General features: G+C 47.0%; 2 protein-coding genes across 3 annotated transcripts in view; both read right to left on the bottom strand.

Moving 5' to 3' along the window:
- si:dkeyp-77h1.4 (uncharacterized) overlaps positions 1-8,584 on the bottom strand; it is a 21,929-nt gene extending 13,345 nt beyond the window's left edge. The window contains exons 1-3 of one of the 2 annotated variants that reach the window (XM_030371630.1): positions 8,376-8,584; positions 294-362; positions 83-103 (exon numbers count right to left, since the gene is read on the bottom strand). In XM_030371630.1, coding sequence (XP_030227490.1) covers positions 83-103; positions 294-342 — 70 coding nt within the window. In that variant the 5' untranslated portion in view covers positions 343-362; positions 8,376-8,584. The remainder of the gene's footprint in view (positions 1-82; positions 104-293; positions 363-8,375) is intronic. The other variant, XM_030371631.1, reaches the window with a different exon arrangement.
- A 253-nt stretch (positions 8,585-8,837) lies between these two features.
- On the bottom strand, positions 8,838-21,307 carry mdc1 (mediator of DNA damage checkpoint 1). The gene is made up of 12 exons (XM_030369728.1): positions 21,200-21,307; positions 20,417-20,576; positions 19,750-20,304; positions 19,440-19,509; positions 17,675-19,014; positions 16,885-16,947; positions 13,237-16,760; positions 12,675-12,812; positions 11,933-12,115; positions 11,286-11,411; positions 10,514-10,624; positions 8,838-9,974 (listed from the first exon to the last, which is right to left on the bottom strand). Exons 2-12 carry the CDS (start codon positions 20,547-20,549, stop codon positions 9,768-9,770), a joined length of 6,450 nt encoding a protein of 2,149 aa, XP_030225588.1. The 5' UTR covers positions 20,550-20,576; positions 21,200-21,307; the 3' UTR covers positions 8,838-9,767.
- Positions 21,308-21,353: the final 46 nt, after the last annotated feature.

Raw genomic sequence — 21,353 nt, 5'->3', positions numbered from 1 at the left:
GGGACCGCATGGGGGGATTAGTTCTGCTGGCCAGTGACCACCTCTGTGTGAGCCAACATGGGACTGAAAGGAGAGGGCTTACCTTTTACAGGGGCTGAAAGAGCTGTAAAATAGAATATGACCGCATGAATTATTTACACTTATTTGTTATCGTATCATGTCACTTTGTTCTTTATAGAAGCAATACATCTTTACTGTGAAACGGGAAGGAATCTAACCATATAACTCAGCCTTTATATATATATAAATATATGAAAGTATGAAAATATGAAAATGGATAATGTTTTACATACCCATGCCGAGCAGAACGCCGAACACGATCAAACTGATTTTCCTCATCATGACTGAGTTGAGTCCGGGGTCTGCACAGAGAATGAGCGCATATCAAAAACAAACAGCCCCAGACATTGAAACCCTATAGCATATTGACAACGGTATCATGCTTGAAGCATTGTCGTTCGGCTCGCATTATGTCGGCTCAGCAGACGCTGTGCAAAACAATGACAAAAACGTCCCAGCAATGCATTGTTGTGTAGTCAGTCAGCAATTTCAAAAAGCTCAGAATCAGAAAATGTATTGACCAAAAAGTATTTATTGGCTTGTTTGCAGAAAAGTTCCCAAAACAACTCATGGGAACAAACATAAAGTAAATCTCTTGAGCAATACCATTTCCCCCCACTTGTATACTAACTGTGATATATTAATAAAAAAAGTAAATCTGCTGAACCAACAGCTTTACGACAGACCTCCTTAATGGGTTGTTGGGGTTATGAGAAAATTGTGTGTGCAATCATGTGCATCGTTAAAACAGGGGCTCTGACGCTGCCCAGGCATTTAATGGGCTGCACATTTATGCCAAAGATAACCGTAGTACCTGACCTTTAAGCTTGTCATCATTCGAAAAAAGAGCTTACCGCCATAGACTGCGAAAGGTTAATACCGTTCCTGCCTGCCTGGGAGAGGTGACGTCTACCTCTGCATTGTTCAATAGAAACCACACAAATCTGAAATAGGTCATTAATGTATCTGATAAATTATAATCATATTTCAAACTATTACAGTTTGCTATTGGCCATGTCAATTTGGAATTAAATAATCATGGAGGAGGCATAAGGGGAAATCAATGGAAAGAGAAAGAGTAAGGGTAAGAGAACATAAAGAATAGAGTGAGGTGTTGGCATAGCACTCATATTGGGGATGATATGAACGCTTGTCATTCGTCAACCTCTTTTCATTCATAAATATAAAGCAGATGGAGGTTAATTAACATGGAGGGATGTTTTGCACTCTCCTGGAGGCTTGAATACTGGATAACACTGTTTTCTCTGTGTAGCATATCCCCCGAAAGATGGTATGACACTTGCAATGCTTCCCCTATAAAATTTGAGAGTGTGTGTGTGTGTGTGTGTGTGTGTGTGTGTGTGTGTGTGTGTGTGTGTGTGTGTGTGTGTGTGTGTGTGTGTGTGTGTGTGTGTGTGTGTGTGCGCGTTACTTTTTGTATGCAATAAATAATAATAATAAATTTAATTATGCAATAAAAATACAGCTGCGTTATCTTGACGCGATGCCAGTGCCATTACAAACAGTGTTACCTTTAAATAACTGCAGAGCGAGAGCGCGCAAATGATAAACGAGGAGAAAAGCTCTAAGTCATCATACGATGGGATGCAGGTTAGACAACGTGACATGGCCTCTAAAAAGAGACCAAATATCTCAAAATGTTTATTCAAATCTACTGAGCCAAATTTATTGGCAGCTGTGGGAGAAGAGAGAGGGGAATTGGGGGGGGGGGGGGGAGGGGCTCGAGTGAAGTTAAGCCTCGTGGGCGGGGGTCCAACCGAAGCTGTACGAGTCAAGAAAAGCCATTTCACAACCAACAATCGCTTTCAATGTTAAAGGACTAGACAGCGCGAATCGTGTGTCAGTGCTCTCCAACATCACATCCTTCTGTGCCAATTATTTACTTGGCAAGAAAGAAATGTTTATTGGTAGAATTCCCTCTAGTGGACAGAATGTTCTATCGTGGCATTGGCAATGCATAAGCCTGGGTATAGGTGGATAGTAAAAAAGTTAATATACTTGAATTTCAAACTCTCATCGTCCACTTAGGGTTTTCTAGGTGCGTATCACCAGGCCTGAAAGAAATTCTAGGGGAAACACTGATGATTTTAGATTTATGTGAAATCCCAAAACCAACGTAAGAGCTGTTTTCAAAAACAAAATCACTTCTATCAATACCATAGCCAAACACTGGCTCACATAAACAAAAAACTCAAAACAAACCGTAAGGAAAGTTATAGTTCAACACTACTTAACGACACAAACCACATATTAAGATTACAGTATTACAACAAATACCGTGTGCCTTTTTGGGGGGTGCTAACACATTAAATACTTAACTGAGTATAGTCATTTAGGTTTACAGTTTTTTTTTCTGCGAGTGCAAAAAGTAAGTTACCTACATGTAATTCACTTTCAAAATAAAACCCTATAAAATACCTATGATCAAAAGAGGAAAGCAATACATAATGAAACCACAAAAATGACTGAATGAATCTCTAGGGGAAAAAAAGCCACCTTACCATAAAAAAGTGTGACCTTACCATAAAGACCATATCGGTAATATTTATGTTTTACAAACATATAAATGCCTGAAAACGCATAAGCTGGAAGGTATTAGTTCAGGATGAATGAGTTGCAGATCAACTCAGTCGTGTAATTCTGCGGTGAACACAACGGTGAACACCTCAGATGTAGTTGCGATTGAAAGGAAAGATGAATCAGTGCCACAAAAGTAAATCGCTAAGCAAGAGTGGGTAAATGACGAATTTCTCTCGCTTATTGACGAACGAAGTACCTGCAAAGAGTGAGGCAAATGACACGTGAAAAAAATGTTGAAAGATTACAGTGCGAGCAAGAAAATGCAACAACTTCTCTTGTCATGCCACCAACGAAGCTCGAAAACCATTTAAGTGACCAGTTCAACCTTCTTTCTACAGATCTGTCAGATTAAATCAACAATCCCCAAGATCACCAACATTTATTACCAACGGTTGTCACACAGTAGATGTTGACGAAAGTCAAAATCAAAGAAAATTAACACGATTTTCGAAAAAAGGCAAGTGTTGGGTCTAACGGATTAGTCAATAGCATCCAGAGGGATTTTTTGCGTCACAGTCCCTAACTGCCAAAGTATAGTTTTCCATCGTTCATTTTTCATGTTTAATTTCAATCAAAGTATGTCTAATTAAAAAATATATCTATCGATCGATATATAAATCATAAGCATGATTGGGTTTTTTACACTGTTTTTTGTTAATACTGATGTCCACAATGACTGTTGAGTGGCCATTATTTCTCTCCATCACCTGTTCAAGCTAGCCTAAACTAGCTGGTAAATATCCTCCTCTAACAATGGCACCCCAAACCAGCTGCCAAACATTGAAAAATAAAAACCAAGACATCATCTTTTTAATTATGTATTGGCGGACCACAGAACAGCACCAGAAGTGTGCTGGCAGTAATGAATATAAAGTATGCAAACTAAAGTGCCCAGAGAGACCATGGCTTCAAATTAGCAGCATGCCTGTAAAGAGAGAGAGAGAGAGAGACAGAGAGAGAGAGAGAGAGAGAGAGAGAGAGAGAGAGAGAGAGAGAGACACAGAGAGATGGAGAGAGAGAGAGAGAGAGAGAGAGAGAGAGAGAGAGAGAGAGAGAGAGACACAGAGAGATGGAGAGAGAGAGAGAGAGACAGTGAGAGAGAGAGAGAGATGAAGAGTAAGAGAGAGAGGTGAAGAGAAAGAGAGAGCTCGATAGATCTAGGGTGGATGTGTCTCCTTAATAGCTGAGGAAGAGGATGATGGGTCATCAGGTTTGTGTGGAACAGCTACGGCTGACGTCAGCTTCTGCAGTGTGTGTGTGTGCCGGCGCCGTTAGGTGTTTTTCTTTTCGTCATACTGTGTGTGTATCAGCCTGTGATGTGTGTGATGAGACACTGCTTGTTTTAGTAGCCGCAGTTTTTGATTTCCTTACCTAATGTTTATTCATCGTTGAGTATCTGTTTAATCGTTTATTTAACCTGACTCATACAGGCTCCACATCTCTTTAAATTGCAAAATGCTAAGATAGATTGCTTGCCAGTCTTCATAGACGCCTATTCAGCTCAGGGAAATCTGAATGGTAATGATGTTGGATGTCTGCTGACCTAGCCTGGCAGAAAGCACGATTACAAAGGCGAAAGTGAAACTGGCTTTATTTCCTACTCTCTTCCCTTCTTTCTTTCTTTATTTTCTTCAGACTTTATCTCATCCAAAAAAACCTCCCTGCAGAGATTTTATCTGCAGTAAAATCGTGCAGTCTGGCTAGATTCAATTTATCTTCAAGGGCCTATGCTTTGTATTATTGGATTGAGGCTGGAAGGACGTCTGGAAATCTCTGCTGTAGTGATGGAGGGGGAAAGCGTCATTACAGCCTAAGAGGGTGTTGATTCAGCTCAAGTCTGACGGTAGTAGAACAGTTCGATCCATCCCTGTTACACTCCCGGACCTTTCTTGTCTCTGAATCATATTGAGTTTTGAGTTCACTCATGTCATTTGGTTTTGAGTATCACACACACGGGTGTAACAAGCTAAAACAGAACCGGATTGACGGATCACCTGAAAAATGGTCGCATAGTATTTCAGAGAAGATTTCAAGCAGAAAAGATCCAAGAGAATTTGCCCATTTAGAGCCTGATGGTGTGAAGTGCTGCATTGCTGCAATGAAAAAGGAGTTGAGTTCCTATGCCTGAGGTCCATTTTGCTGTGGTTAACATTTTATGCCCACGAGAGAGAAGGCCAAGAGAGAACACCTGCAGTAGACCTGCAGCCAGTCTGCAATACTTTCTGCTTTTTGATTACTCCATCTAAATTACTGCGGTACATCAGTGATATGTTCTTTGATGAACCGCACTCGGGGACCTCGGAACCAGATCATGGATGTTTTACATGACATGAGGATATTGTCATCATATCGATTTATAATGTGTGGCCTATCGTTACTCTTCCCCGCCATCATCATAATAATGAACCCTCTGCTCTGTACATCACACAGCTGTATTTAGTAGTACTGCAGTCCGCATGCTCATGTACATAGCATGAGCCGCACGCACGCTCACACACACGCACGCACGTGCACACACACACACGCACACACGCACGCACGCACGCACACACACACACACACACACACACACACACACACACACACACACACACACACACACACACACACACACACACACACACACACACACACACACACACACTAATAGCCTCATGGACACATTAGCAGGGGGGCTTTTTGCTCTACATTATTTAATGAGTAGAATTAGCATTTCACCGTGTCCTAACTGACAACCACGCCTGTGGTTCACCACTCAGACTCACTTACGGCCAGCACTTCTGCGCTCTCCATCTCTCTCTCTGTTCTGCTCTGTTACTCCTACTACACACTGGGCAGCAGAGAGCTGGCATTAGAGTGAGAACAAAGCTGCATCCCAGCATATTGGCCGCGTCCTCTGGTGGCCTGCAGAACCCAGCCCCGCCTCCCTTGTGACAATAATCTATAGGCTAGCTCAAATAACACTCTCTTTACGTCTTCATCTAACTTTACATCTCCTTTAGGTATTCTTGGAAATGCCGTTGTAGAGGTGATACAATATAGGATAATACTTTATTAGTCCCTAAAGGGAAATTCAGGAATAGGGGATAACAGCATCAGAGCTATCAATAGATGAAGGGAAATCATTCTTCTATTATGAAACACATGGAGGTCTATGGGGAGAAACAATCGCTCAACCAAAGCAGCGCTCTGAGTATAATGGTGGGAATCGCTTTGAGAGAAATGGGAGAGAATAGAAATTTATGAAAACAAGAATGCGTTTGGCCCTCTTCATTGAACACAAGCATTGCACAGGACACACACACACACACATGCACACGCATGCACGGCATGCACACACACACACACACACACACACACACACACACACACACACACACACACACACACACACACACAGACACACACACACACACACACACACACACACACACAAACACACACACGCACAAACACAAAGTGCAAGACTGCTCGTGTCCTTAATGTGCTTAAGGCTGAAAAGCCTGTCCCTATAGTGAACACAGACAAATGTATCCCATCTGCTCCGTGTTACACACTCTCGTACACACCCTCTCCCTCTTTAATCTACGCGACTCACTGTCATCCTATTCCATTGATTTCTGCTAGCAAACATTCACCATCAAAGTATACCTCGACTGTTACTCTTAGATGGTTCCAGCTACTGACTCACACCTCAGATAACGGTTCCCTCCCCACATGCGAGAATCTCTGAGCAGCTCTACACACACACACACACACACACACACACACACACACACACACACACACACACACACACACACACACACACACACACACACACGCGCACACACACGCCACTTTCTCTCCATCCCCTTCTCCTTCCATGGCATCTCTGTCTGCCTCTCTGTCTCTCAGGTCTCGTGCCTCCATCCTCTCCGCTCCTCTCCCCTGGCTTACATAAGCCATCCTTAGCGAGTGCATCCCACTCCCAAATCAAAGCCTATGCCTGTGTCCGTTCTTAGCCCTAGACTTCCTGCTCACCAGAGGGGACAGACCGGTCTTTGTGCGACACTTTAAAGAGGCGGAAAAGCCTTCGGTGACTGCAGATGTGGGGACTCTCACAAGGACGGCTTTGTATCCCTGGATGATGATTATGTTTCCTTTCTTCCTTTCTTTTGACTTTATGTTGTATTTGCTTTATGGATGTGTCCCTAAACAGTGAGACAGATTAGAGGATAAGAGTCACCTTGACAACAAGGATGAACGTTTGAGAACACACACGGAAACACACACACACCGAATAGAAAGCCTGCCCAGCCTCTCGGAGCCACATTAGACATTTATAAATCATGAGCGGTACGAACAACAACAGAAGCAGGGCAGCGGTCATACGTGGGCGGGGGCTTACTTCAGGTACACTGCCCAGAACATCACAGGCTCTCACACGCCACAATATGATGCCGTCGCAAGAATTGGAATGCAGCTTGTATGTGTGTGTGCGTGTGTGCGCGTGTGTGTGCGTGTGTGATTGTGTGTGTGTGTGTGTGTGTGTGTGTGTGTGTGTGTGTGTGTGTGCTTCTTAGTCTATGGTTGCAGATTCCGATGTCTGAATGCAAAAATCCAAACTCATCTTCTTAACACAAGTCATCGTTTCTGAGTAGCACTGGTGAACTGGCTGATGCAGCTTTTCTAAAGGTTTGGAAACCCCAACAATTTTGTCGAAGCAAATCCAAATGGAGCGCTCCAAAGATATTGATCCTATATGATGAATCATACGAGCCCAGAGCAAAATCCACTAATGTAATGTTATTTCCCATCTACCCCATATTGCTTGCACACCTCTCACATGCATTGACACCACTGCACAAAACCGGAGCGATGCAGAGCAATAAAAAAAACACAAGCGTAATATTTTTGTGGCCTGTATTTTCTTTTTTATATGGGAGCATTGGGAAATAAGTATGCAGACATCATCGGAGCAGCAAGTATCGACCCAGTAGGCCTACCATGTCTCGAGGCCTGCATGTATCTCTATCCATGTGCCGCTGCTTCGGCTGCCTATGTGTGTCATAATGCGTACTGCAGGCGGGGGCGACACAGCCCACTGTCCGCCCCGAGCCAGCGTCCCACATCACTGATGCTGTAGTGAGGACCAACAATGTCACACGTACGCTTCACAGTGCTGGAGTTGTCTTTTGCCGGGTGCTATTATTCGTGTTCAATTTCTTAATTGGTTTAAGACGCAGGGGATAATAACGTTATAGACGAATAGCCTTAATAACATTAATTAAACTAGGCTAATCATAATGACACTTATTCAAATGTCAGCCTTCGCGGTTATCGTCAAATCGTAATGAAATTATAGCAAGTACTACTGCATGCATTATCCTAGTGATCGACTAGATTATACTTACTTTAGAAAATAACGTTTGAATATAAAATCACTTCAAGTTATGCTAGACTGCACTAGACCATTTCGATCATCTCTGCCTCCGCAAGCAACCGCGGGCTACACTTGCATTCGGTCCATTCGGTGCCTTAATTCCCTACATCTTTCTTATTCTTCGCCTAAACCAGCCGCACATGTCTGGTATTTCTGCTGTAGGTCTAGGAAGCCGGCGAGCGCGCCCACCAAAAACTGCAAAATTTAACCCGTTGCGAGCCAGAGACTGTCGAGATTCACCGTTACATACAAACACATGTACAGCAATAGCATATACGAGCTTACCTACCTTTAAAAGCCAACTTTGAAATGTGCGTCTTAATTGCGAAGTCGGAGGATATCGTTAAGGTTCGAAAATGCGGTGGATGCTACTTCTTCTAGTGTCCTTCTTACTCCCTCCCTTGAACCTCGCCCCCCAAGAGCAGCTCTTGACTACTGGGCTTCACTATTCCGAAGATGTTCCGAATATGTCTGGTTCTGCACAGCCTCGGAGTTACTCGAGTAAAGTCGGGAAATGCCGGAGTTTGCCCCAAAGCACCTGTCCTCGCCACGATGTGGGAATAGACCATTTGGAAAAGATAGTCTCATGTAATTGCAGCAAAAGAGCAGACTGGAAATGTATTTCTTGCATTTATTCAGTATGGGAAAATGAACAATAAATGATCAATGATCAATGAAATAGACGAATTGAGTTATAGCAGCATCTTTTCAAGGGTCAGCCAACAATAATGCTGAGATAAACTACTGAATCTTCATATCAAATATAATTTTATTTAATAGCAAAATAAGACAAGAAAATCAATGAAACATCAAATAAGTACCAACCGAGCGACCAATAAGGATAGATGATACAATCCTTTATTCGATTTTTATACAGCATTGCCACAACTTAACTAAGTGCTGAGGTTTATCATTGAAAAAATAGTGGAAACATGGAACAAACATTTAATTACAGGCCATAGTATTCAACATGCTTGGTTTCAAACTTTTTTTCAGTACTACTCCCAGATGGCAATAGTTCATCTGTAAAAACTAATATTGGAATGAATGTTTTACAACGTCATTGTAATGTAGGGTCAGGCCAACTTTTCCCTTGCCCGGCCTTTTTACAATGTGAGGCATGGGACAGGGGCCAAACAAAGAGAAATGTGATAGGCACTGTCAAACATTATAAATTTATTCCTTTACCTGTTTTTTTTTATGTATATACATTAGCATAGGAATGCATTCACTCATACAAAAAAGCACAAAGCATACCTCATCCCTCTCAGAAAAGGCTACATTAACCTTCCAATCAATCAGGAAATATGAAGATCAAGGCAGTTTGCACAGTAAAACATAAACCGATTACAAAGTCCCTTACAATTTGTACAGAAAAACAAGGGTCAGGGTGATTTTATTTTTCAATCATTGCCTATGCGGGTGGCGCGGTGTGAGTGAGGTGGGGGGGCTCTCAAAAGCCCTCACTTTCTAGATTGCGTGGCTAAAGATCCAAGTCATTAGGTTAATACTGCAGTCCTTGTAGGAAGCCCAGCAAGGCATTCCAAGCTACGGCTAACTCAACGCAGCGATGCTAGCTGCGTCCGATCCAGCGTTCCTTCAATTTCGGCCGAGAGTACGTGTTCACGGTGGCGGACGACGTGTAGGGTCTGTGCTAGTGACTTCCGTCTCCACAAGGCCCCTACGTCCTCCTCCGGCCCCTGCCTCTGGCGGGCTGAGGGGGGGCGGTCGTGGCGGGGGCTGAGGGCAGGGCGTGGGTCTCCACGTCGGCCTTCTGCTGGAGGATCCCGGTGAGGAGGAACTCTGCACTGACCACCGGCAGGGAGGCGGCCAGCGCTGGACCGCAGAGTGGCCAGTCCTCCTCACAGGACACCACCACTGTCTGCTCCTGATGGGGGGGAGAGAGGGGGCAAGAGAGAAGAGGAGGGAGGGTGGGAGGGAGATATGGGGCAACAGAGAAGGGGAGGAAGGGAGGGAGAGATGGGGCAAGAGAGAAGGGGAGGAAGGGAGGGGGAGATGGGGCAAGAGAGAGGGGGAGGAAGGGAGAGAGGGAGAGATGGGGCAAGAGGGTGATCGAGAGGCAGAGCGAAGGGAGGCCAAGGCCAAGAGAGAGGGGGGAGGGATGGCGAGAGAGGGGGGAGGAAGGAAGAGGGATAGGGCGAGTGAGAAAGGAGATAGGCAGAGAGAGAGGGAGGCAGAGCGATGGAGAGGTAGAGAGAGAGAAAGGGAGACGGCGACATAGAGACAGAAAGAGAGTGACAGTGCAAGATAGGGGAGTGAGAGAGACAGAGAGAGGATGTAAGTAATGACCTTGAAGAAAAAAGACCACGAATTTTGGTGCCAGGAGGTATAAACCAGCCACGTTCACCATTCATTTTGACTGTTAATCTAAAACACTGATGCATGTTTCGGGGCCAGGGGGGGTACCTTGTTGCAAGAGGGCATCTTGGCCAGGAAGCTCGCGCCACAACAGGAAATTATGTCTAACATGTGCGTCGGCTCCGGCTTCACCGACTTGGTGACGTGGATCTGGTATCCCTGAGAATTGGACGAGTCAGCATGATGCAGAGTGAGAGAGTGAGTGAGTGAGAGAGATATACAGAGAGAGAGAGAGGGAGAGGTTGGACAGCATTATCCATCAACCCCAAAGCAAACCCTTGAAAGAGAGCAAACGACCAATCCTTGGTATGAAACAGAGACAGAACTTCTTATTAATGTCAGAATTCCAAAGTAACTATGCTTTGATGCTTTGCTTTCAAAAATCCCATACTCAAACTTGCCCAGTATGGTAAAGATGTATGAAAGGCACATCAGGGTGTGCTGCTGAATGCCTGCACTCTGAACTGCCGTATCTGTGCAGGCATCATCTGGCGGAGGAGGCTTTTAACCACTTAATTGACATTGAAACACACTGTCTTTCCGGCCGGGAAGCTGTGGCTATGGAGATAACACTTATCTCTTATCTCGACCTCAGTGCAATGGCATACAACCCTCCTGGGTTATCCATAGGCTAAAACGCTACAGCAAGGGTAAATGCAAATTGGGGACAAAAATGTGTTGTATTGTTTAACACAAATCACAAAATCACACACACACACACACACACACACACACACACACACACACACACACACACACACACACACACACACACACACACACACACACACACACACACACACACACACACACACCTTACCTGTAATAGAGGCTGGATACTGGCGATCCTGATGGATTCCTGTAGACGGAAGTTAAACTTCTGCTCCTGCTCCATGTCCTTCACAATGTAAGCTGTAGGAGACAGGAAGCCACCAGCCTTTGCACTCTGGAAGGAGAGAGATGAGAGGGGTTAGGGTAGAGGAGCGGTCGGTGCAGATGCATTTTGAAAGGATACTTAAGTATCATAATTTGAGTATAAACGCCACTTGCAGCAAATATGGCAATCAAAATTCACACTGATTTGAAGTTGGGGTGGCACCTCAAGGAAATGCTTACTTTGTGACTTGTGACAAGTGTGGACAATAGATACACTGATGACCAACATCGTTTTTTTTGCTTTGGATGAAATTCCAGACTAGTTCTGAATACATCATAATTTGTGGACACAGCAAACTATGATAGAATATGTGCTTTCTGATGACTTATATTGAATGACTTTGTTGTGTGCGTGTGTGTGTGTGTGTGTGTGTGTGTGTGTGTGTGTGTGTGTGTGTGTGTGTGTGTGTGTGTGTGTGTGTGTGTGTGTGTGTGTGTGTGTGTGTGTGTGTGTGTGTGTGTGTGTGTGTATGTGTGTGTCAGTCACAGTCAGGTACTGTCCATCAGGGTGAGTACTAATGGGGGACCGACCTGCTCCAGCCACTGGGTGGTGACCACCGGGATGCCCCTGGCCATGGCGCACAGGAACTTGACCGTGCGGCGCACCTTGTCCGTCACCAGGTGGGTCATGTCCGACACGCCCAGCGCCAGGCTGCCCCCTAGCCGGACCACCACCTCCTCCCCCACCTCGTCCACCAGCCCTGTGAATAACACCTGCAGGGGAAACCAAGGGGACAGGGTTTCATGGCTGTTCATGGTGTGTTTATTATTGAAAATATGACCTCATCAAGAACATATCCCATAAAGGGTATAATCCCCTTGACTATAGCAGAAGTCTCTAAAGTCTCTTAATACAAAGAATATTTTCTCTACCTCCATCCAGTTATACCCAACCGTTATATTATTTAACATTGTATTACCACTGTATCAAAGATGTGTATTGTTAATTCACGAGGCTCCTAGTTTGGACCACGAGACTCTCGGTTGTAACTTTTTGCTTCTTGATATCTCATCTAAATAGTTCAGACCCATTCGATTTTAGTTTCTTTGTGTTTGTGCCTACAATGTTACATTTCCCTTTTCAAGCCATAGGTCAGGCGTCTCCAGTGAAACCCATTTGTTGTTCCACTGGAGAAGCCTGGTCCATTCAGCCAGCGTGTCTTCCCCTGATCACGCTCCATTAACAGATGCTTTGCCGCCATGCAGTCTTGTGATCCCTGTTCATTGGATATTGGATGCTTCCAAAAGGCTTTGCCTCCCAGACCCCGCTGACCTTGTAGGGTTGGCAGGCGGCCCTCAGCCGGGCCCCAGGGGAGGCCAGGGAGCCACGGGGAGACTTGGCCAGGGGAGAGGCCTCCGCCGGAGCCGCGCCTCGCTTCCGGGAAGATTTCCCAGCGGGGGTCTGGGTCACCTTAACAGGAAAGACCAGGAATAACGGTGGAGACAACACAATGAAGTTAATATCTATCGTGTGTTGAGTGAGACAGAGGGGTTCGCAGGTCATTAGCGCCTTCAGGATAAGGAGAGAGACAGAGAGCAACGAGTGAACACACTTAATTCATTACTGCGGTAATGTTGCAGGAGAGGAGCAAGCTACGCATGATGCTATGGCCAGGGCTAGTCGTCCCGTTAGCCTAATGTACTTCAATGGACATCGCTAACTAATGGACGAGGCTGACTTCTTGAGTGCACTAAGCCCTTTTGACAAAGTGAAGGGAAGCCTGTTGTGTTCAGGGTGAAGTCTCTTTGATCAACGTCGGTCAAATATCTGGTGAGGTGCTCTTTGGAGACTCTCTAGTCAAAGTAAATCTGAATAGTCAAGTCGTTATCTTTACCTCTGAGGTCCCGCCGTCTCTCTCCACGACCTGGGGGGCAGGCGCCACCCCTTCTCCCGCCACCTCCTCATTCTTGACCTTCTTGGCCACCGACTGTCGACCTCTCCTAACCTTCCCCTTAATAGTCTCCTCCTCCTCCTCTTTCGCCACCATCTCCTGTGTAGGTGGCTCCTTTGGGTTTCTCTTCACCTGAGCACCGGACCCTCTGCCCCTCCGGACCGGGGCGGGTTTCTTCTCTTTGGGCTCACTCTCAAGCTCCCCCACCCCCTTCGCTTCTCCACTACCATTATCTTCCCCCACATCAGTCCTATCGACGGTCACTGGAGCCACTGCCGGCTCAGCCTTCACCTGGGCTCTGCGACCTCTGCCCCTGCCTGCGGTGCTACGTGCTACCAGAGTTGAGTCTTCTGGGGTGCCCTCTCGTTCCTCTGCACCAACGGCTCCAGGTTGTGCTGCGTTGGTTCGCCTGTGCCCCCTAGTGGTGGCAGCCGGCTGAGAGACTGTCTCCTCTTCCCCGTCTCCTCCCCCCTCGACAGCGGTGGCATCGGGTCCCTTCGTTCTCCTGCCTCTGGCGGAGGCCCTGGGGGCCGGGGCCACCTCACTCTGACCGCCGCTGGAGGGCTGGGGGTTGGTCTCCGGGGCCGGCAAGGTCTTCCTGCCTCTCCCTCTCCCGGCTCCTCTGGCCCCTCTGCCTCTGCCCGGGGCGCTGCTGCAGGCCGAGACCTCGGAGCTCAGGGATTCGGTGGAGTTGGACCGTGACCTGGTGGAGCGGCCCGGATCGCTGCTCTCGGCCGGGGCGTCACCGGTGACCGTCCTGCACCTCCTGCTCTCCCTGGCGGAGGTCCCAGCCCCCACGGACGGAGGGTGGGTCTTCTTGGCTCCCCGGCCCCGGCCCCGGCCGCGCCCGCTCTCCTGGGCCGTGGCGCTCGAGGCGGACCTCTCTGAGCTGACCGAGTTGGATGAGTTGGAGCGGGACCTGGTTCTGGAGGCGGGCCCATGTTCCGTCTCCGGGGCGGGCTCAGGCGGGGCGGCGGCGCTGGTTCTGGTGGCTCTCCGACCCCTGGTGGTTCTGAGTGTCTGCTGGTCACTCTGTGCCTGGGCTGTGTCTGTCCGTTGTCGCTCTAGCAGCTGTCTCTCCAGGGCGTCCCTCATCAATCGCTCCCTTTCATCACGTCTGTCCATCTCTTCCCTTGCTCTTTTCTCAGTCTCTAGTCGTGCCCGGCCTGCCTCTTCTTCCTGCGCCCTTCTCCACTTCTCCCTCTCTTCTCGTTCCAACGCCGCCTTCTGTTGTCTTTCGTCCTTCTCACGCCTCAATCTCTCCCTTTCCTGCTCCCTTTTTTCTCTCTTTAATCTCTCTTTTTCTTCTAGTTCCTTTCTTTTTCTCTCTTTTTCTTCTAGTTCTTTTCTTTCCCTCTCTTTTTCTTCTAGTTCCTTTCTTTTTCTCTCTTTTTCTTCTAGTTCCTTTCTTCCCCTCTCCTTTTCTTCTAGTTGTAATCTCTCCTTCTCTCTGAGTTCCTTCTCTTCACGTTCCAACCTTGCTGTTTCTTCCAGTTCTCTTCTTTCTTTCTCCAATCTCTCTTGTTCTTCTCTCGCCCTCTCCTCTTGCTCTTTTCTTTCCTGCTCCGATCTTTCTTCTTCTTCCTTTTGTATTTGTTCCAATCTCGCTTTTTTTTCTCGCTCCTTTCGTTGGTTCTCTATTCTCTCTTGCTTTTCCTTCTCCAATCTCTCTTCTCTTTCTTTCTTTTCACATTCCAGTCTCTCTTGCTCTTCCTTCTCCAATCTCTCTTCCATTTCTTTCTTTTCACGCTCCAGTTTATCGTGTTCTTCCTTTTCCAATCTCTCTTTTTCTTCTCGGGCCTTTTGTTTCCGCTCTACTCGTTCTTTTTCTTCCATCTCTAATCTCTCTCTCTCCTCCCTTTCTTTCTTTTCATGCTGCAGTCTTTCTTGTTCTTCCTTTTCCCTTTGTATTCGTTCCAATCTCTCTTTTTCTTCTTGTTCCTTTCTTTCCCTCTCTAGTCTTTCTTTTTCCTCCACCTCCAATCTCTCCCTCTCCTCTCTGTCCCGCTCCAGTCTCTCCTGTTCTTCCTTCTCCCTTTGGTCCCTCTCCATCCTCTGCTTCTCCTCTTCTTCCCTCAAAGCTTGCTCCATCTTCACTTGTTCTTCCTGCTCCTGTAGCATCCTCTCATTTTCTGCTTGCTCTTTGCTTTCCCTCTCAAGCCTTTCTTTCTTTCCTCTTGCATTTTCCCGTGGTTGTCTAGTTGTCCTCCTCCCGCCCTGCCTCACCTGATCAGCCTCCGTCTCCTCCTCCTCTCCCCTCCCCTCCTCTGGCATGACATCCCCTGTTCCTCCTCTGGTGGAGGAAGAGGCTATTCCCTTTGATCCCATGCTCCTCAGAGATTCTGGAGGCTGAGGCTGAGGCTCTTGCTCCTTCTCCTCCTCCTCCTCCTCCTCCTCCTCCTCCTCCTCCTCCTCTCTCCCTCCTCTACTGGTTGCAGCTCCAGGCTTTCGGCCTCTCCCTCTCCTAGGCCGTCCTGTCGCTTGCTGAGCTGTGTCAGAGTCTGCTTCTGGTGCTGGACCTGCAGCGGTAGCACGCGTGCTGGTTTCACCGTGTAGCCTTCTTTGGTTCCTTGATCGTATTTGTTTGAGGACCGGGCGTTCGTCCTCTTCTTCCTTACTCTCATCACTACTTGTGGAAGAAACAGGCTGGGTTCCGGCTGCAGTAGGCCCCGAACCGGTCATAACCTGCGTGTCCTCCTCTTCAACGAGCCTCCGGGCTCTTCTTTTGCGTGGAGCTGGAACAGAATCCTCATCCTCATCTCCGGACGTAGCCATCGGCTGTGTTTCAGCCGAGGAGAGAGAGTTGGTCCCCAACGATACCGCTCGAGCTTCCTCCCCCTGTACTTCTTCCCCGTCGTCTTCCTGCAGTTCACACATCGGTTGGGTCTCGGCCATGGCAAGCGTGTATCCAGAGGGGAAGTCCATCAGCTGAGTTTCGGCGGAAGCAATATCCATTGTGCCCACTTCTTTCACCTCTACAGCATCCACATCGCTGAGAGACTCCGGGATGAACGCCTGCGTCGCCTCCAGTGCGATATCCAACGGACGCTTGATCCCGGAGCCAGGGGAGCGACCGTTGGACCCCGCACTCCCTAGGTAGCTCTGGGTGGCCTCCAGCTCTGAGTTCAGCTCCATGGAGCTCCTGTCCAGAGAGGGAGGGGTCGCGTAATCTTGGGTAGCCTCCAGGTTCACATCTGGGAGGATAAAGGCTTGGGTGCTCTCTATAGCTAAAGCTTGATCCTTGGCTTGCAGGTGGAGGCTGTCAGACAAACCATCCTCATCCCTGGATGTGCCCTGTGGGATGAAGGGCTGGGTTTCATCCAGGGTGTAGTTCCTCGAGGGACTGGATTGCTGGTCCCGCTCGGCCACTATGAAGGACTGGGTCTCGGCCACAACAAAGTCGTCTTCCCCCTGGCTGTCTGAGCAGGACAATGACACCATGGGTCTGAGGGCTGGAACCCTGGGGCCTGGCGAAGGATAATAATAATAATAATAAGAAGAAGAAGAAGATTTTAGACACAGTCACCTAATATATTATATTAAAGATTTGAAATGAAGATACTTTCAGAAATATGTTGAATCCTTACTTACATTTGAAAGGATCTATTGAGGGACAGAGGTATTCCTGAGTTTCCATCTCTGCGACAGCTAGTCCTAAAACCAATAAATAATAATTTTAAATAATAATTAGCAATGATATTTCATTATAAAATGAGTTTTAAGCATGAACTTAACCAAGATTGTTGACAAATAGGTAGGAATTATTCAATGGTGTATTGTGTTAATTTTTAAATGCATCAAATTATGAATTGAGAGAATAATGAATGGATGTAATAAAACTTGAAGTAGACACCAGTAAGACTCAAGAGGCTTGCGAGCATCAGACTTGTATGCTTTCTACAACATATGTACTGGTGATTGTTGTGACACAGAACTACCATCTTTAACTTCTAACCCCCTGCATTGTAAAACCGTCAGATTAGAGGTGAGCAGCTGGACCCTATATTGCACAATTAGATTGTACTAGTTATTATGTTCTGTACTCTGCTCTTGATGAATAATGACTGCAGTATTCCATGCCAATTATCGGTGACCTATATCTGTATTCTATTTGAATATAGCCACCATAAATCAACTATTTATTATTAATGATAAGCTATTCACATAGCCTATATTTCATCTGTATTTAGCCCTACGCCTTTTTATATGAAAAATATATATTTTGATTGATGTTGGCAGCGAAATACTGCTTTTATACAGAAGCTCTGTGAACTATTATAACCAACCGGTCATTGCCAGACCAGTGTTCAAACAGCTGGTTGAAGAGTGACCGACCTCACCAGATGTTTCCAACCGATTGCCTTTTCTAGTCGGATCCTACCTGACAGTTGCATCGGAGTTGAACAGCGCTGTAAGGAGGCTCTGTGCCCCTGGTCCTTCACGTCAGAGGAACACGACACCGGGCCTCCCTCCGTCCCCCCTTCTCCGCCCTCCTCCTCCAGGTCCGTGTCACTGTCCATCCTGCTGTCAGCCGGTTCCGTGCGGACGTCCACCGCCCCGGGGCTGCTGCGGATCTCCTCCACGTCCGTATCCGCGTCAGAGTCGGGCCCCAGGGCTGCGGCCTGGGAAATAGGACCGGATGAGGACGGGGGGGCCGATGACTTCGGCCCGGCATTTACCGCCGAGGCGACGGCGGATGGGATCAGAGGGGAGTCCTCCTCCACATCGGTATCGCTGTCCGACAGGATGTCCAGGTGAGCGCTGGGGTCCGCAGCGGGGGCCGGTGTTGGGGGGGCAGCCTCGCTCGAGGGGGCGCTATTTACCTCGCGGAGGAGGAAATCGTCGTCCGTGTCGCTGCCCGAGTCGAAGTTCGGCGGGGCAGCGGAAGCAAACACAACTCCACGGGACTCTGCTTCTACCGTAGCAGGCGTGCTCTTTGGGACGGCGGCATCGCCCTCCTCCTCCTCCTCCTCCTCCTCCTCCTCCACATCCGTGTCGCTCCCCAGGTGGAAGTCTGGCGGCTCTGTGGATCCGGCCCACGACACCGGCGTGTTTTCACTCTGAGGCGACGCGTGTGTCGCCTTGCTTACCCCGTCTGGCTCATCATCATCTTCATCATTATCATCATTATCATGGCCTTCCACGTCTGTGTCGCTGTCCGTCTGCTGTGCGACCGGAGCCTCAGCGGGGGACTCTGTGGTGTTTGCTTCACCGGCCGTTGTCGCCCTCGAGGAATCAACGCCATCGTCTTCATCGTCGACATCCGTGTCACTGTCCATGATGAACTGGCCCAACTGGCTAGAGGGTGCATTAGCCGTAGGTGGAGTTGGAGCTGGTTGTGTTCGGTTTGGGCTCCCAGGACCTACTGACACCGAGCTTTCCTCCTCTCCCTCCACATCGGTGTCACTGTCCATGTTCAGCACTTGAATGAGTTCTGAGGGGGGCGCTGGCCCGGGCTGGTCTAACCCACTTTCTGCCCAGGTGCTGACACTGTTCTCCAGGCTCTCCGGTGCACCTCCTTCACTCTTCTCTGGCTCGGTCCCTTCAGGTGATACTTCTCCCTCCTCTTCCTTGCCGTCAATGGCGTTAAACTTTGCCGCTTTTTGGTTCTTCAGTCGCTGCTGCCAAGCACCAAAGTCTTGCTCGTCATTGTCGGTACTGACACATCGTGTAGGATGATGTTTGGAAGACAAAGAAGGTGTGATGGGACTCTCGTCTTCGCTGTCAAAAGAGTTAAAGAATAACATGTTTACCACATGTAGAAAGTCAATCAACAGTCTTTACAGTGCATGCAATGCACTGCAGTGTTTTGCCTACCATTTTCTCCATCAGAAATGCTGAGGTGAACTATGTTGATGTGCGCGTGCCCAGTGCTGATATGCATGTACGCAGTGCTGATGTGCACGTGAACAGCCTATGAAGTGCACGTTGCAACAAATTATATTTGGTGTCCCAACATAATTTCTAAATTTAAAATAAAAACCAATTTGGTGTTGCTGATGCAATGGTGCTATCATCCAGCTGTGGCGCTGGATTACCCTTCTGGAGGCATGTAGGGGAAGCACTGCATTGTACAGCATATGTAATGCACTGCAATGTATATGAGAAATATAGGAACATATGTCCTAGAAAATGTGAAATAATACCTTTCTGGGATGATTTTGTTTGTAGGGCTCAGGAAGATAGGACTGGTTACAGGAGAGTCAGATCCAGACACTGAAATGAAGGCAAAGCAAAGAGATCAATATCATGTATTACGAGTCATTAAATCCATTGTATTATAAAAGAAAACCACATAATACCCTCAGAAAGATAGTGACATAAATTACATTTTAGGCTACTCTATGAATTATATTTCAAATTCAAATGAATCGTGTGTATAATCAACTAATGCAGAATAATAAAGGGAATAGTTCTCATGAGACTTTTTAGACATGCATTTTCTCTTCCACAAACCAAGTGTCTTCCTCCATCTGTCCTTTCCCCCTCGCTCTTCGTCCGAGTCCGACAGTGGCACCAGGCTATCCTCTGGCTGGTTGGGGGTCTGCTCAAAGGACAGGACTTTGGTCCTGGCCGGGGCCTCCATCATCTCTCCACGTTCATCAAACGACGCCCTGGTCGGTTCCTCAGCATGTCCATTTGTATGTACCTCGACATCTTCTCTGGTGACTTGAGACTCTATGGCCACCGCAGAGCCTCTGTTCACAAGACTCTCTGGGTCCACACAGCTGGAGTACTGGCATGGGATGTCCGCCAACATCAGATTGTCCCCATCACTCAGAGCATAGCGGACGTGTGGAGTCAATTTTAAGCGGCCCTTCCGAGTCCCATTCATGCTTCCCATGTCCCACACTAGCGCCTCTACAGAAGCACAAATACGCCGAGAACTGGCAGGAAACACGGATATGGAAACGGCAGTGTGCTGCTTAGATACCGACTGGGCATGAAGGGGCAAGGTGCAACTGCTGGGGTCACGGCCAAGCACATTTTCTCCCAAATATAAAGGTAGCACTGTCCGGTTGGAAAACAAAACAGACAAAACAGAAATACATAGTTACTTTTCATCACCTTCGATACATAGGCCTACAGCATGTTTACATATAGATGATTTAATGTCACTCACCTCTCTCAGGTATATGTTCATTCTTAAAAACACGAAGGGTCGCCAGTGGCCCAGCCTCTGCTCTTGCATCGGCATTCTCTTCGTCCTCGTCTGACTCCAAGATTGAGTCGCATATCATCTGGGTTGCATCCATTCTTTACACCGGAGATGACAACCTACGCTATATATGAAAAAATTGATCGTCCATTGTAGCTAGGTGGTTAGATATTATTGGATCGATGATCATCAAAGATTCTTTAGAAATTTAGCTGGGGCAATCAAGACCAACCATCCTTTCTAGTTTAAGACAATCTAGCTAATGATTTGTATGCTTTTCTGTCTATTGATGTACATAAAAGTTGTACTACTGTCTTGCACTTGATTTGTACATTCTCATTAACGTTAAACTTTAGGCGCTAAACATGCTGAGCCGCATCACTTCAGACTGAGGTGCAAGGAAAATGCCAAAATAAAAGCTCCTTTAAATATGATTATTATATCCCACAACGTAGGGATCCATCGTGTCAAGTAAAATTAAATCCTAGTCACAAATATTTGACGAAAACCCTGTCGTGAGGCCATAGGAGTGATACATTTGATCAACACACATACAATGGGATGATTCGTATTTTGAAAGTAGTTCAAGGAAGTCTATACAATTCTGCTGCTTCCATTATACATTTATAGTCCCATTCGTTACGAAGTTGACAACATCACGAATCAAGACTCTCTATATTTATTGTGTGCCATATAGGTAACTTGTGTTTAAGTCTTCTGATTTGATAATAGAGGGGTAAATGGTACCTTTTGTGATCTGGTCCCTCGCATGCCTTGCAAAGAAATAAACAATGATCACTTCCTGGAGAGAGGGATCCCGCCTTCAGCTCGACTGACGTGACAGGCCGTCATCGACCTGGTAAACGCCCACTACATTTGTACTGAAGTCACAGGAATTATA

The sequence above is a fragment of the Gadus morhua genome, chromosome 11 (assembly GCF_902167405.1).
Source record: "Gadus morhua chromosome 11, gadMor3.0, whole genome shotgun sequence".
Lineage (NCBI taxonomy): Eukaryota > Metazoa > Chordata > Actinopteri > Gadiformes > Gadidae > Gadus > Gadus morhua.
The sequence above is the reverse complement of the archived record's forward strand: the minus strand, read 5'-3'. Positions and strand labels throughout refer to the sequence as shown.